Source organism: Abramis brama, assembly GCF_963993115.1.
Source record: "Abramis brama genome assembly, chromosome: 18".
Lineage (NCBI taxonomy): Eukaryota > Metazoa > Chordata > Actinopteri > Cypriniformes > Leuciscidae > Abramis > Abramis brama.
In genome coordinates, this window is record NC_139980.1 from 1,127,523 (window position 1) to 1,143,413 (window position 15,891).

At 43.6% G+C, this 15,891-nt stretch overlaps 1 protein-coding gene across 17 annotated transcripts in view; it reads left to right on the forward strand.

The window, feature by feature from the left end:
* epb41l2 (erythrocyte membrane protein band 4.1 like 2) overlaps positions 1-15,891 on the forward strand; it is a 90,718-nt gene that overhangs the window by 31,234 nt on the left and 43,593 nt on the right. For all 17 annotated transcript variants that reach the window (XM_084091632.1, XM_084091626.1, XM_084091638.1 and 14 more), the window contains exons 3-5: positions 1,286-1,702; positions 2,864-3,064; positions 15,629-15,733. In XM_084091632.1, the coding sequence (XP_083947758.1) occupies positions 1,286-1,702; positions 2,864-3,064; positions 15,629-15,733 (723 nt within the window). The remainder of the gene's footprint in view (positions 1-1,285; positions 1,703-2,863; positions 3,065-15,628; positions 15,734-15,891) is intronic.

Sequence of the window (15,891 nt, forward strand, 5' to 3'; positions counted from 1 at the left end):
CAGGTATAGTTTAGTTTAATTATGATTATAACCTATTTGGCATTGCTTGTATACACTATTAATGCAAGCCTGCTGTAGGACTCCGTCTGACGATCTGAATTGTCTGAATGATGACACAAAATATACTGATGAGTTTAATAAAGTTTACTGTATGTCACACAAAAGATGAAGCACCAGTTTTTCTTCAGAAAATGATGTCACTAAAGCCACATTCAGAAAACAGGTCGTTTGGAGAGACTGCTTATGATTTATGGGGATTTAAAAAAAAGGAGTGAGTGGATTTTTATCACTGTAGGGTGGTTGTGTACACACACTGCCAACACACATTTATGTCCAAACACCATACAAAAGTGAATTTTGCATAATAGGTCCCCTTTAAGACAATTGGTTGATGAAACATTGATTAAAATTAAGATACAAGTAATACAAAATTAAATTAAATTTAAAGACAGGCTTTGTGCTTTCTGCTTGAGGTCTCTGTGAGTTTTAAAGTAGTCTTTTAGTGCCGCTTTCAGAGCGCTCACGTCCGTAATGGAGAACTGTCCCGTCCATAACTTTTTTTTTGAGAAATACATTTCTAAATAAATGCGACTTATAGTCCAGTGCATTTTTTTCCTCTTCATGACGCATTTTTTGACTGATTGACTTATACTCTTAAACGACTTATACTAACGGTTATAAGACTGATGCGACTTATAACTGTTAAAGATATGGTAGTTTGCTGAATTTGCAAAAAACGGTTTACTTATGCATCCTCGACATCCAATCTTCGCGCTCACCTGTCGAGTTACCATCCAAATGAGGCAGCGGAGTCAGAGACACAGCAGACGGCCAGGCGTCCAACATCGTATAACTGCATACTTTCCTGCACAACTGGTCGGCACATTTTTTTCCATGTAACGTTAGCCTGAAAACTGAACGTGTCTGGTTAATAAATCGTGAGCTGAAAGAGTCACAGATCAGCAGCAGGAGTCAGATTTCATTTATCCCGACAGTGACGAGCTGACTGACAAGATCATGGCGGAATATTTGATGTCAAAGTGAAATGTTAAAGCGCCTATTTAAGCGGATTTGTCGTACTGTTTTGTCACTGCAAAACACCCCCCCACCCCCAATGTGTTGTCACACGTCGGTTAACCGGTGGGAAAATATCCTCACCGTCACATCCCTGGTATGCGGTAAAAATGACACTAGTGTCTGAACTGATTTGACTCTGATTTGATTCTTCAGTGTCTGAACTGATTTGACACTAGTGTCTTCAGTGTTGCATGTGTCGGTCCCGCAGGAGAGCCGGAGCGCGGAGCCGGAGAGCCCGCAGGAGGAGTCCTCATCTCCCGATCCCAGCAGCCCTCCTGCCACCGGCGGACAGAAGAAGAAGGAGAAGGGCATCTCTCGCTTCCTGCCTCCATGGCTTAAACGACAGAAGTCACAGAGCCAAGACCAAGCCTCAGAGAGCGCAGAGCAGCCCCAGAGCCCGAGCCTGAAGGAGGAGGAGGAGGAGGAGCCGAAACACCAGCCGGACGGAGCAGGAGCCGCCCCGAGCGCAGAGAAAACAGAGGAGGTGAAGGAGGTGAAGGAGGTGAAGGAGGTGAAGGAGGTGAAGGAGGTGAAGGAGGTGAAGGAGGTGAGCAGGCCAGAGGAGGTGCAGCTGGAGGAGAACGAGAAAGAGGAGGAGAAGTCCGTCGGCAGTGCTGACACACAGGTGAGAGCCGCTGCTCATACACACGGGACACTTTTATTCCTGTCGTTTTCATCAACAGTGCTGTAATATAATCATAATCATCATCATCATGATGTGCATCGTTTGATAAATTCAAAGCAGTGAAGAGACTCTGTACTCTGTCTGAAGAGTAAACCCTTGACCCCAGTCAGGTGACCTCCTCGCTCCGTCATCTCCGGTTTCACACAGGCTGAATCCCAAATCGCCCCCTATACCCTTAAACAGGGCGTTATTTGAGGGGACAGCCATTTTGTAGTGGTGTCCGAAACCATAGTGGACGTTATTGAGTGCACTCATTCAATCCCACAATGCACCACAATAACAAGTGTACAACCGATGTAAGCTCAATGGCTGTCCGAATTCGCTGACTCGCTCCTTCAAGTGAGCGGGTGTAGTGGACTAACGCAGGGAATAGTGAATGAGGGTTTAGGGGGCGATTTCAGATTAATCATAAGAAGTGTTTGTCACAGACACTTAACGGTCTTCCTGCAGTTTGGTGAATTCCGGCAAGTGAAGGAATTAAGTCATAAGTGTTATTATTTAATCGAACGTATCGCATCAAAGTGACATCATCAGTCTAAACTCACGGCCTTCATTACTCGGATGCATCAGCTCATCTGTGTGTCTTCCTCCTTCACTGACGCTGGAACAGGTTCATGATGTCGTAGTGCCAGTGTCTGCTGAGAGGCTCAGTAGAGGGAGTAAAGGATGACGCGTTTGTTATATTGAAGAGAACAGAAGCATGATGAAAGATGACGATAAAATAAGGAAAATGAAATGAAAACAGAACAGAAAGTGAACGTTCCAGCTACTCACACCCTTCCCACATGCTGTCCACACACACACACACACACAGGTCGTATGCACCTATACCAGCTGACCTGACAGACTGGAAGTGAGAATTTCAAAATAAAAGACATCAGCCCGTACCCGTCAGCTAGAGTCGTGAAGATCAGCTCAGATAAACCTGTGTGAGACCCGACTCTAATCCAGAGACTGAACCACATGCTTCTGGCAGAACACATCAGCATCCGCCCGCTGACATCATCCAGCAGCCATCCGCTCAGCTGGAAAACATGAGAGCGCTCGTGTGTGTGTGTGTGTGTGTGTATTAACTCTCTCTCTCTGTGTGTGTGTGTGCAGCCTGTGAGGGAGGAGAAAGAGGCAGAATCGGAAGTGAAGGAGAGCGAGGAGAAGGAGCGCGAGGAGGAGAAGAAAGAGGAAGAGCAAGTGATTCAGCAGGAGACGAGTGTGCTGTCGCCCCTCAGACTCAGCAAGAAGATGAAGATGGTGGTGTGTCACGTGACTCTCCTGGACGGCAGCCAGTTCTCCTGTGAGGTGGAGGTGAGACCCGTCCGTCCGTCCGTCCGTCTGTCTGTCTGTGTGTCTGTCAGCCTCTGTCTGTCTGTCTTCACAGTACAGACAGAGGGACTGTACTGTGAGGGACAGTATTAAATTAAAATAAAATAATACAACAAGGTTTGTTTCTAGTGGAATTTATTGATTGATAAAATAAAATGAAATATCCCCAAAATATCCCCAACTGAGCAAGCCAAAGGCAACAGTGGCAAGGAACCGAAAAAAACTCCATCAGGTGACCTAATGGAGAAAAAAAACCTTGGGAGAACCCAGGCTCAGTCGGGGCCAGTTCTCCTCTGGCATTTATGAACTAGAGGCCGGATTGTAGTTTGAACTGTAAGATTAACAATATTATATGAATGCCTGGCTGAAGAGATGCGTCTTTAATCTAGTTTTAAACTGGGAGAGCGAGTCCGAGCAACGAACAGTATCAGGAAGACTATTCCAGAGTTTTGGAGCTAAATGTGAAAATGCTCTCCCTCCTTTGGTGGATCTGGATATCCTAGGTATGACCAGAAGCCTCGAATTTATTGATCTTAAAGAGCGCGATGGATTATAGGGCAATAGAAGATCCGTTAAATAGACTGGAGCTAAGCCGTTTAGGGCTTTATAAGTCAGTAGCAATACCTTGTAATTAATACGGAACTTTATAGGTAACCAATGTAGAGACGACAGAATTGGTGTTATATGATCATATTTTCTTGATCTAGTAAGAACTCTAGCGGCGGCATTTTGGACTAACTGTAGCTTGTTTATTGATGATGCAGGACAACCGGCTAATAAAGCATTACAGTAATCTAGTCTCGAGGTCATGAATGCATGAACTAACTTTTCTGCATCAGAAACTGATAGCATATTCCCTCTGTCCCTCTGTCTGTCTGTCCCTCTGTCTGTCTGTCTGTCTGTCTGTCTGTCTGTCTGTCTGTCTCTCTGTCTGTCTGTCTCTTTGTCCCTCTGTCTGTCTGTCTGTCTGTCTGTTTGTCCCTCTGTCTGTCTGTCTGTCTGTCTGTCTCTTTGTCCCTCTGTCTGTCTGTCTGTCCCTCTGTCTGTCTGTCTGTCTGTCCCTCTGTCTGTCTGTCTGTCTGTCCCTCTGTCTGTCTGTCTGTCTGTCCCTCTGTCTGTCTGTCTGTCTGTCTCTTTGTCCCTCTGTCTGTCTGTCTGTCTGTCCCTCTGTCTGTCTGTCTGTCTCTTTGTCCCTCTGTCTGTCTGTCTGTCTGTCCCTCTGTCTGTCTGTCTGTCTGTCCCTCTGTCTGTCTGTCTGTCTGTCCCTCTGTCTGTCTGTCTCTGTGTCCCTCTGTCTGTCTGTCTCTTTGTCCCTCTGTCTGTCTGTCTGTCTGTCCCTCTGTCTGTCTGTCTGTCTGTCCCTCTGTCTGTCTGTCCCTCTGTCCCTCTGTCTGTCTGTCTGTCTGTCCCTCTGTCTGTCTGTCTGTCTGTCTCTTTGTCCCTCTGTCTGTCTGTCTGTCTGTCCCTCTGTCCCTCTGTCTGTCTGTCTGTCTGTCTCTTTGTCCCTCTGTCTGTCTGTCTGTCTGTCTGTCTGTCTGTCTGTCTGTCTCTTTGTCCCTCTGTCTGTCTGTCTGTTGTTGTGGTGTGTTGTGAAGTCTCTGGTGTCGCATCATCACTGTTGACACTAGGTGAGGGGTCAGCTGACTGGTCGTTCAGTGCGCTGCTCTAATCCTGTCTGTCTGTGTTTCACTCTTCTTTATTGTATGATAACTCTGGATGACAATAATCCTGTTGTGTGTATGAACTGGAGATGAGTGTGTCGCTTGGATTTGAGTCTATATATACTCTGATAATCTCCAGCAGTGCACGCATCATCTTCCCTCATGAGCGCCATGGCAACACAACTCATCATAACTGTATCTGTCAGCAGTGCGCGTGTGTGTGTGTGTGTGTGTGCACTAGTCTGAGCAGCATGCGTTGTTAATGAAGCTCATGTAAATGGTGTGTGTCCACCAGCCCCATACACATGTGTTTCTTATAAACATGACAACCCTTCAGTGGAGGAACTAGACATTCGTTTAATATAATCAGGGTTTGAAATGAACACCCGCCAACCCTCCAAATGTGGGTAAAAATCAACTGTGGCGGTTAACGCTGTCAAATCACTAGCCAGTTTGGTGTTACTTATTGTGTTTACTCACTCTGCTGAAACTGAAATATGCACGGCTGCACGGGCCTTCATAACGGTGTGTGTCCACGGGCCTTCATAACGGTGTGTGTCCACGGGCCTTCATAACGGTGTGTGTTCACGGGCCTTCATAACGGTGTGTGTCCACGGGCCTTCATAACGGTGTGTGTCCACGGGCCTTCATAACGGTGTGTGTTCACGGGCCTTCATAACGGTGTGTGTCCACGGGCCTTCATAACGGTGTGTGTTCACGGGCGCGGAGCGAGCAGAACAGAGCGAGCGTTTTTTAGTTCATGCCTACTTCCATAGCAATTAATTGAAAACACGGGCGTTTTCGGACGTGCGCATTTTACTTTGCAATTTTATAAATGAACTTACTTGAACACACACGTCACTACGCAACAAATAACGACACGCTTGTTATATATATATTTGAAATAGTTGAAATATTTGATTAGCTCTTTAAACGCAAAGCTTCCGCGGAGAGAGCAGTTTCAGCAGCAAGTTCAAACTAGACGGACATTTAAGAGATACGGTATACACTCATAACACTTATTACACTGCATTTCACCACATTAATAATTATGGAGATCAGAGATATTGATTTGAGATTAAACTGTTTTAAAATCGTACCTGTATCTCATAATCCAACAGTGTACAAAACAATAGTCACAAAATGGCAGCGGCTGCGTTTGTATGAAACATGAGAGAGCAAGTCCACGATGGCATAATTAAATAACTGTACACAAAATATTGATATTGAGTTTTAATATTTTATTAGCTCACCAAATAAAAAATAAAAAAACGTTCCTAGCAAGAAAATGCTGCTGACTTCAGTGACCCGGGTGAGCCTGTTTCTGTTTTCACCGGTTGTTATCGGATATAATGGCCGGTAATTAAAAAATGTAGTAGCCAAATAGGCCGGTGACTGAAAAAGTTCATTTCAAACCCTGAATATGATTATAATATAATAGTTTTGTGGGCGGTGGTGCAGGAGTGTGTGTGTGTGTGTGTGTGTGTGTGTGTGTGTGTGAGTGAGTGTTCAGTAGCTGTAATAGGATCAATCATTGTGCTGACAGGAGCATTTAAATGCATGATGACCTCTGACCCTGCAGTGATTTGGTGTGTGTGTAAAGTGTTTCGGAGGACAGATAATTGGGGCCCTGCTGTCAGTGTTAAACTACCAATGTGTGCGTCTGCTGCTGGGTTCCAGACACACACACTCACGCACACTCAGACATATACACGCACACACACACTAAAGGAACCGTGGAATCAGCGATCAGATCCAATATAATGGATCCGTGCGTCAGGTCTTAAAGTGACAGCAGCCTAATATACTCGCTGCCAAATTATGAGATGCTATTGAAAATATCTATATGGCCATTTTCCCCCATGGTATTGATGTCAGAATTGTGGCTTGTGAAAATGCTGAGTCGCTAGTAACTTTGGAAAACCGCTAGTGACTGGTGAGCAAAGAAGTTAACGTCAATCCCTGGTTATCACTCCATTATGACTGTTTACGATTCATTTATGTATTTTAATACTCTCTCTTTACAATCACTTCAGTTCAGTGCAAGCTCACTCTTCCCAATCTCCCGTTATAATCAATGAAGCTGCACAAACAAGCTCTTTATTTCTTTGTGTTTACAGTTATAATCCCAAGCATGGAGAACAAAAGCTTTGTTTTGTGTGGTATTGAGTGGATTCGGACTAACTTAAGTGCCTCTGATCTGTCATTGCTTTCACACACTCAGCTGAACATGTCTGTGATTGGTTACAATGATCAATGCTTGAAAAAACACACAACCCCCCCCCCCACACACACACACACGTTGCACATTTAAATAGAAACGTTTTACACTCTTCACAGAGAGTGCTGCAATAAAATCAATATCGATTACACAATATTTTAATAAATAAATTGAAATTGATATTAAATAGCATGTAAATAAACTGTTAAAGACATGGTGCTCTGCAGGTGTTCTCGTGGTGGTTTAAGTGAGTCTAATGGAGTGAACGGGAGGCGTTCCCGGCGGATGCTGGATGGGAGCAGTGCAGGTGAGTGTTGGGATATGATGTTCTGGGGTCTCATTACTGGCCGCTCTGTGAGCTTTCAACAGGCTCGGCTTTGTCCCGTCACCGGAAAGTGCTGAGGCATCACTAAGCGCTATTGTCCTGGTGTGTTCATGCACGAGACGGTGGCATGTTTGCTCAGAGATGAGCGCGACTGTCTCCGGGTCGCCCGGACGCATAAGCCGAAGCTCCAAACAAAGCATTCCAGGCGGGACGCTTTATCGGGACAAAGAGGGGCTCATGACTGCTGGACGACCCCTCATGGATGTTCGGTGTTTCTGTCCATCCTTACTGCTCTTCTTCTTTGTGTTTCTGGGCTGATGCCAGGATTAATTCTGGTCTCTGGTGAGACGAGTGTATGGATGATCCACTCAGCCAATCACAGCGCATGCACCTTCAGCCAATCACAGCGCAGTGACCTATATAACAGAAGTGCTGTGTTTTTAATGCCGTAAGTGCAGAGATCCGGCCGTGTGTTTTCCTGGAAGCAGAATGCGGATGTGTGTGAGTTCTCTCGAATGTTCTGGTCATCATGAGACTCTCCTGATCAGGGTCGTTCTCCAGTCGAGGGACACACGAGGCCACAGCAGAGCTCCCACGAGAGTGTGTGTGTGTGTGTGTGCTTGACGCTAATGCTTCCGGACGCTCCTTCACAATGACGCTCTGTGATTCCTCCTGTACGTCGCTGATCCTGAATAAACCCTCTTCAAACATCCATCAGTGATTCTCTGTGACTTTACAACTCCATTATGCATCTTATTGTTCAGGCTGCAGTTGGAGCTCCTTCTTTTGTTCTCATTCATGTCTCTTTCTTTCATCATGTTCTTTTAGGCTTTCACTGTCGTTCATTTACTCTCTGATCCATTAGTTTCTTTCATGCAGTCTTTCTGTCGCACACAATGTCCTCTGATTGATAGTTTAGCAAGCAAAAGGCCTTTTAAGTTGTAAAGATGGCGATGTGTATGTGGCATGCCGTCTGTTGCTCTCCGTCTCGTTTTTAAATCTTGTGATTTTATGTTTGTCCCTACTGATTTCAGACTATGACATGTCGCTTGTTTACGATCGGAAAACGTTATTAAAGATCCGCATGGCTATCGACTCAACCCAGAGTGACGTTGATGTGTCTTGCCGATTTCCCCTACCTGCTCACCCACACCTGTTGGGATCTCCGCCTGTGTGTATTGGACCTGTGCTGGCCTACGAGCGCCGCTTTGCCAGTGCCTTTGCATGGTCTCTTCCCTCGCATCGGTGGCTTCGTCTGTGCCTTCACGCGGCGTCTCCTCCCGCTTTCGACTCCGTGGAGTGAATCTCCTTAACCTCCGCTAAACTGGACAACACAGCTGGAGGAAGCACACCGCCACCCTCTCTGCTTTCCTGCTAATGTTGCCAAACGTAAATACTTCTCAGAGTTGATTCTGTCTAACAGCAGTATAGGCCCAATTGCCCTATTTTCAATAGATTCTGATCTGAATCCCACTACTAATCAGTTCCAGATATATTTTAATGAGAAGATCTCACTGATTAAATCTCAAATGCCGGCGTCAGCCTATACGGCACGTGATGTCCCCGTCTGCTCTTCTGTTGGATCTCTTTGGACTCCCTAAATGAGATTGTTGCAACTTGCAATCAGGATGTGATATTCCCACTACTCTTCTTAAGCAAGTATTTCAAGCTATCGGTCCTGATTTGTTGTCCATCATCAACAAATGTCTTCACACCTGGATCGTTCCCGAATTCTTTGGTTTTGCCTCGTCTTAAAAAAACTAATTTGGATTCTACACTTTTGAGTAACTTCTGCCAAATCTCAAATTTACCTTTTCTTTCGAAAATTCTAGAAAAAGTGGTTGTCAACTCATGTCTTTTTTGAATGATAACAGTATTCATGAGAAATTTCAGTCCGGTTTTAAAAAGCGTCATAGCACAGAATCGGCTCTCTCAAGAGTCATGAATGATATAATGCTCACCACCGATACCGGGCAGTCTGTGGCTTTGGTCTGTAGATCTTAGCTCTGCATTTGACCTGGTCGATCACAACATTCTCATGTCACGTCTAGAAGCGTGTGTGGGCTTTCGGGGTACGGCGCTACAATGGTTCTGTTCATATTTAACTAATAAGAGTTACTCTGTCTGCATCGGGCAACAGTCTTCGCCTGAAATGCAGTTGGGCTCTGGCGTTCCTCAGGGCTCTATTCTTGGTCCGGTCCTGTTTCATCTTTATATGCTCCCTTTGGGTTCTGTTTGATCTAGATGTGACCTATCTTTTCATCTGTATGCTGATGACACACAAGCGTGATGATAAGCTTGCTTTAAAGCCAATATTGGACTGTTTGGATGAACTAAAACTCTGGCTCGAGTCTTAATGAGAGCAAGACTGAAATGATCTTGTGTGGTTCAAATGATCGCAGTATTCATGATTTCGATCTCCAAGCGCTGTTACCATACAGCTCTGAATCTGGGGGTCTTGTCTGATGACAACCTTATATATGATAAACCGATACGTGCTGTGGTTAAGTCCTGTTTTTATCATCTTCCTCTTCTAGCCAGGGTTAAGCCCTGTTTGTCTGCTGAGAACTTTGAGACTGCTATGCGTGCTTTTGCAACTTCCCGATTAGATTATTGTAACTCTTTATATATTGGTGCCCGCAGATATGCATCACACGCTTGCAATTAGTTCAAAATGCTGCAGCACGGCTTCTCAAAGGGAAGCGTACAAATAAACACATTACACTGGATTTGATCTCGCTTCATTGGCTACCGGTTACATACAGAATTGATTTTAAAGTTTTGTTATTTGTTTTTAAGTCTTAGCAGAACCAGGCTCCACAGTGCCTATCTGAACTGCTGCGTCCGCCCTCAGTCGAGATCACTCAGATCAGGGGACTCTGATGCACCATCTGTTCCTAGAACTAGACTTAAACATAGGAGTGATCGTGCTTTTGCGGTCATCGAAGTTATGGGATCAGATCTGCCCAATCTTTGTCAATTTTTTAATCTACTTTGAAAACGTATCTTTTTTTCAATTGCTTTCAATATATCTTGATTATAATTATTTATTTTTTTAACCTTAGTTCATAGGTTTTACATTTTTATTGTCCTTTAATTTGCTTTACTGTTTTATGTCTATTCTATCTTATTGTTTGTTCCTTGACTTTTGTAAAGCGCTTTGGTCAACACCAGTTGTTTTTAAAGGTGCCCTTGCATGGATTATTTTATTATTTTAGAATGTTTCCTGGGGTGCCCTTATAATGTTAGTATGTTTTTTAGATCAAAATTTGTTATGATTTAGAAATAAAAGGCATTTTTCCTAGCCTGATTTTAGCCTCTGATTTGAACACTGTTTGAAGGGGCGTGTCTGTGTGAGACTTCAGTGTAAACGCCCACTGCTGTGATTGGCTGCTGTGAGACTTCAGTGTAAACGCCCACTGCTGTGATTGGCTGCTGTGAGACTTCAGTGTAAACGCCCACTGCTGTGATTGGCTGCTGTGAGGCTTCAGTGTAAACGCCCACTGCTGTGATTGGCTGCTGTGAGGCTTCAGTGTAAGCCTGTTGATCACGTGAATGAAGATCTTATCATTGCAACGCAGTTTCTGCACTCTCACTAATGATTTCACCAATGCAAACATGATGTACGTACAGTAAGAGCTTCGTTGTGCAGTGTAACAGGTCATTGATTTCATAACGAGTTTTGGCAAGTGTCCAGATAAACTCGCGCTGTGTGATTGACAGCTTGGGCGATTGGAAAGGGATTGTTCTTTGATCGCTATCTGTATATTAATCACAGTTTAAGTAAGATTATTTTCATCCTACTAAGAGAAACGACGTGAAGTTGATCGTTTAGTCACTGGCTTGATTTACTGATGCATACACAGTATTGAACGACTTTGAGAGAAAGATTATCTGTCTGAACTTGAACAATTACACATCAGAAATGCACATAACCAACTGGTTCTTCAGAGGCTCGGATGAAGGAACTAAAAAAATACCTTTGTGTTCATTTGTACATCCAAACACTGAGCAACTGCCATGATCCGCTCGTTTGCAAGCCATGATTTCTCTCGAAGAAAAATGATTCGGACGATGATTCGGCTGTGCAGTTCCGCCTGGCCTTGAGCATGGGCTGGCATATGCAAATTTTTGGAGGCGTACATATTAATGATCCCGACTGTTGCGTCACAGTCGGTGTTATGTGGAGATTCGCCTGTTTTTCAGGGGTGTTTTTGAAAAGCGAGATTTAAATAAGAAGGAGAAAACAATGGTGTTTGAGACTCACTGTATGTCATGTCCATGTACTGAACTCTTGTTATTTAACTATGCCAAGATAAATTCAGTTTCAAATTCTAGGGCACCTTTAAACGTGTTATACAAATAAAATTTGATTGTGTTTTAGTATTATTGTAAAAACGTCCACTCTCAGCTCGTGCTTCGCGTGTCTTAATGCTGTGAAATCAAACGTAAGTGTCTTAAATGCTTAGCAGTAGTTAAATTGTGAGGGTTTCTAATGTGCACAGCTCTCTCACAGATTTTCTATAGGATTCAGGTCAAGACATTCATCTGTCTTTGCTGAAGCCATTCTTTAGTTGTTTATGATGTGTGCTTTGGATCAGTGTCAGGCTGAAAGGTGAAAGTCCTCTTCGCTCAGCTTTCTAGCAGACGGCAGAAGGTTCTGGAGATCTGGCTTGGATGTTTTAGTCAGAGAAGGTTTGCGTCTCGTAGCCCAGACTGATGGAGAATATGGGAGATAGCTGTCAGAAAAGCTCTTGTGATGTTGCCGTCGGCCTCTTGACAGCCTCCCTTCCCAGTTTTCTCATCAACTTTGGAGGGACACCTTATTCTTGATGATGTCGCCGTTGTGCCATACTGTTCTCCGCTTGTTGATCACTGTGCTCAAGTGTATCTAATGCCTTGATGTGTTTTCGTAGCCCTGACCTGAGCGATACCTTTCAACAATAACTGTTTACATGGACAGCAGTGATCTAATTATTCACCTTTTTCATATTCTGATGAAGGGTTTACATGAGTTGCTTTAAAAATATTCCTGTTTTACATGTTATAGAACATAGCTTGATTAACTCAAACTCCCACACGACCTTAATAGTGTGACTGAGGTGTGTATAATGAACTTCAATATAAGATGTGTATATAATATAAGATGTATATTATAAGGTGTGTATAATGAACTTCAATGACTAAAATAGGAATACTCCACGTTTCCTAATTTGATCTTTAGGAGTATAAAGGTAATCAGAAATCCCTGTTTACATGGTAGTTTCTTAATCAGAGTATTGTCTTAATCGGCTTAATATCGTAATATTGTTCTCCATGTAAACGCACTGAACGGGATCCTGTCGATGCTTCATAAGCTCAAGGCTCTTGTAGTCGCAGCAACCAAGATGTCAGACGAGAACAGCTGAGATTTATTTTGAGTTAATCCGTCACAATTACAATAAATCAAAGATCCATCCAACGGTTTATGTTCACTTGAGACGTAATCGACTGTGTTTGTGAGAACTTGAGAAGGGAATCTGACATCATTCTGTGTGTATTCGACTCTTCATGCCTAACATGCCATGCGTGTGCTACAGGTGTGTGTGTGTGCGTGTGCTACAGGTGTGTGTGTGCATGTGCTACAGGTGTGTGTGCGTGTGCTACAGGTGTGTGTGTGTGTGTGTGTGCTACAGGTGTGTGTGTGCGTGTGCTACAGGTGTGTGTGTGCGTGTGCTACAGGTGTGTGTGTGCGTGTGCTACAGGTGTGTGTGCGTGTGCTACAGGTGTGTGTGTGCGTGTGCTACAGGTGTGTGTCGGACTGGGTGAAAGTTGAGTTTTGAATTCTCCTCAGGAGTGTGTTGTGCTTTTATTGTCTCTTGTTTAATATAAAGCATCTCCTGCTCTTTATTTTCTCATTCCTCCATGCGTCTTCATCCTCGTAGTTGTCTCTTTAATGCCTGACAGCAGTGGTGAAATCATTACTTGAGTTTAGAGCTGCAGAGTTGATGCTTCTCTCTTCCTTGTGGCTCATAGATTCACCAGTAGCTGTAAATCTCTCTGGTTTGTTGAGAACATGTCTCCACCTGTGGCTTTCTTCAGCCATTAACACATGATCATCAGACAGCTGTGCAGTGAGATACCGGTGTTTGTTTGCACCCGTCCTTCCCCTAATGCACTTTTCACTAATGCAGGCCTGCTGTTGTCCAGTATTGATCCACTGGAGACTGAAATCCATTAGCAGCATCTCTCTCTGTGTGTGTGTGTGTGTGTGTGTGTGTGCTTCAGTGTTAAGTTCACGGAGCGTAACATCTGATCACTCATCAGTAAATCTGGTGCGACTGAACGCTCGGAACGGATTAGTTGGTGTAATTGAATCCATAACAGCAGCTTATGGGGTTTTGGGTCATGTCATAACAAGACACATTAAAACCTTAAACAAGCACTCTTTTGGTTTTTGTTTGTGTCTAGTTGATCCGACCGTCACTTAGACTTGTACTGTAGAAATGGGACAAAAATTCCCTGATCTTTTGTAATACACTTTTTAAGTACTGGAACCATTCACAACTCAACACTTCCTCTCCAATCCATCCAGACCACCGAACATTTATCATGTTTATGATATTACAACAATCTCAACAGTCATAATATCATCTTTTAAAAATACAGTCCAAGACTTAAAAGGTACTTTAAGCAGTACAAGTTTAATTGAAATGGTCATATCCACATTATTCCGAACGATTTACTGCGATCCATTCAAATTATAGCCGGAGCCTCTGGTTTGGGAAACTCCCCAAACCGTTTTCAAAAGTACAGAAACTAATCATTTCAAATTATAGGTTGTATTATAAATCATCCTTATTTTTCAGTTAGACTGAATGAGCTGTACGTTTTCCGTCATGCTCCATTTTATCCATGGGGAAAATAAAGTAACGTTTGGTATTTTAACGTGTTGTTGGTTTCACGAGAGCTCTTTAAGTTCGCTAGCTGTCTTTTGTTCCTCCGGAATATTTTCTTTTTCTTTTCTGCTCTAAAAATATGTCTAAGACAACATATACTGCTCTCTTGTGGTCTACTATCCTGATTGATTAACGTATTACACACATAATTCACTTGCAGTAAGAATTTCTAATTTTCTCCCAGAATTCTCATTCCCGTCCTGGTCTTCACACACCGCATCTGCTCACACCAAGAGCAGGAACGATATTAGCGTCCACTCCAACACAATATTGTTCTGTTTATTAAAAGTGAGCTGCAGTTTTGTCGTCTGCCGCTTTAAATGCTCGAGCTCTTTAAAGTAAGATGGATTCTGATTTGCTGATTGTCAATGTTTTTATCGTTCATCAGCTGGAAAAAATAGTTCTGAAAGTGATTCAAACGATCTCGTTCCTCTTTGCCGTAACACTGGACGCTGCTATTCTGTCATATTTAGAATAAGCTTTATCGTGATCATCCTGGTGTTAACCAGTCTTAAAGTAGGAAAAAATACAGTTTGTTTGTATGTCAAAATGACAACCATGTTCAAGATAATGACGGAACATTTAATTCATGCGACATACAAACACGTTACATAATACTGACTTGTATATATACAGTCATATTTAACATGTCTGTAATGCTACGGAATTATTTCATGCTTAATATTTATGTGACTCCCATAATTTGCACCGAGCTTCGTAGGATGAATGTGGATGGATAGCTCATTTTAACAGTTTTTTGGTGCAAGAAACCTTGACTGATGGATTAGAAAGTGCGTGAGCAGTTTGGCGTATGGGTGGGCTGAAGCCGAGCGGATTGAAGAATGCAGATCTTCCTCAATGACTAATGCTGGAAGCTCCTGGTGTCTGGAGAGGAAAGAGGGACTGTTGAGGGCCTCTCATTCCTCAGGAGTCACACCAACACTCACGCTATCGAGATGAATCAACAGAATGTGAGGAACGGCTCAAACAGGCCCATTATGAGCCGGCGCTTCAGACTCCACACAGTCTCCATTCAGACTCATCACCGCGCCAGCGCTGGCATTTACGGGAATACTTCGAGTGCCACACAAAAATAGCTCTTCTGCGCTCATGTACTCGCCATCATGCTGTTCCAAACCTGATCGCCTTTTGTTTTCGATGAAATTGTTCATGCACTAAAACTTGAGACATTTCTCAAAATATCACAGAAGAAAATCACACAGGTTTGGAACGACGTGAAGGCGAGTGATTTATTGACAGAATGATTGGGTTTTTGGGTGAACCGTTGCTTGACGATAAATGGTTCTACAACTAATGAAGTGATTTGGATGAGCACCACAACATCGTCTATGAATAATGTCCAAATATTCCACTCATCCTTCTTCCTCTGTGTGTCTCCAGAAACGGGCGAAAGGCCAGTACCTGTTTTTTGAAGTCTGTGAGCACCTGAATCTGATAGAGAAGGATTACTTCGGCCTGAGCTTTAAAGACAACGCTGAGCAGAGGGTGAGTTCACACACAAGACATGGACAAAACAAAACACACCCTAACAGTACGGGGACAGCAGGCCATGTGACTCGAGCTCTGTGTTCCTGTGATGCTTTCTGAGACACAGAGACAGATTTAAACCGTCTATCCTGTGAGGTCACGTTGGCACAGGGCCG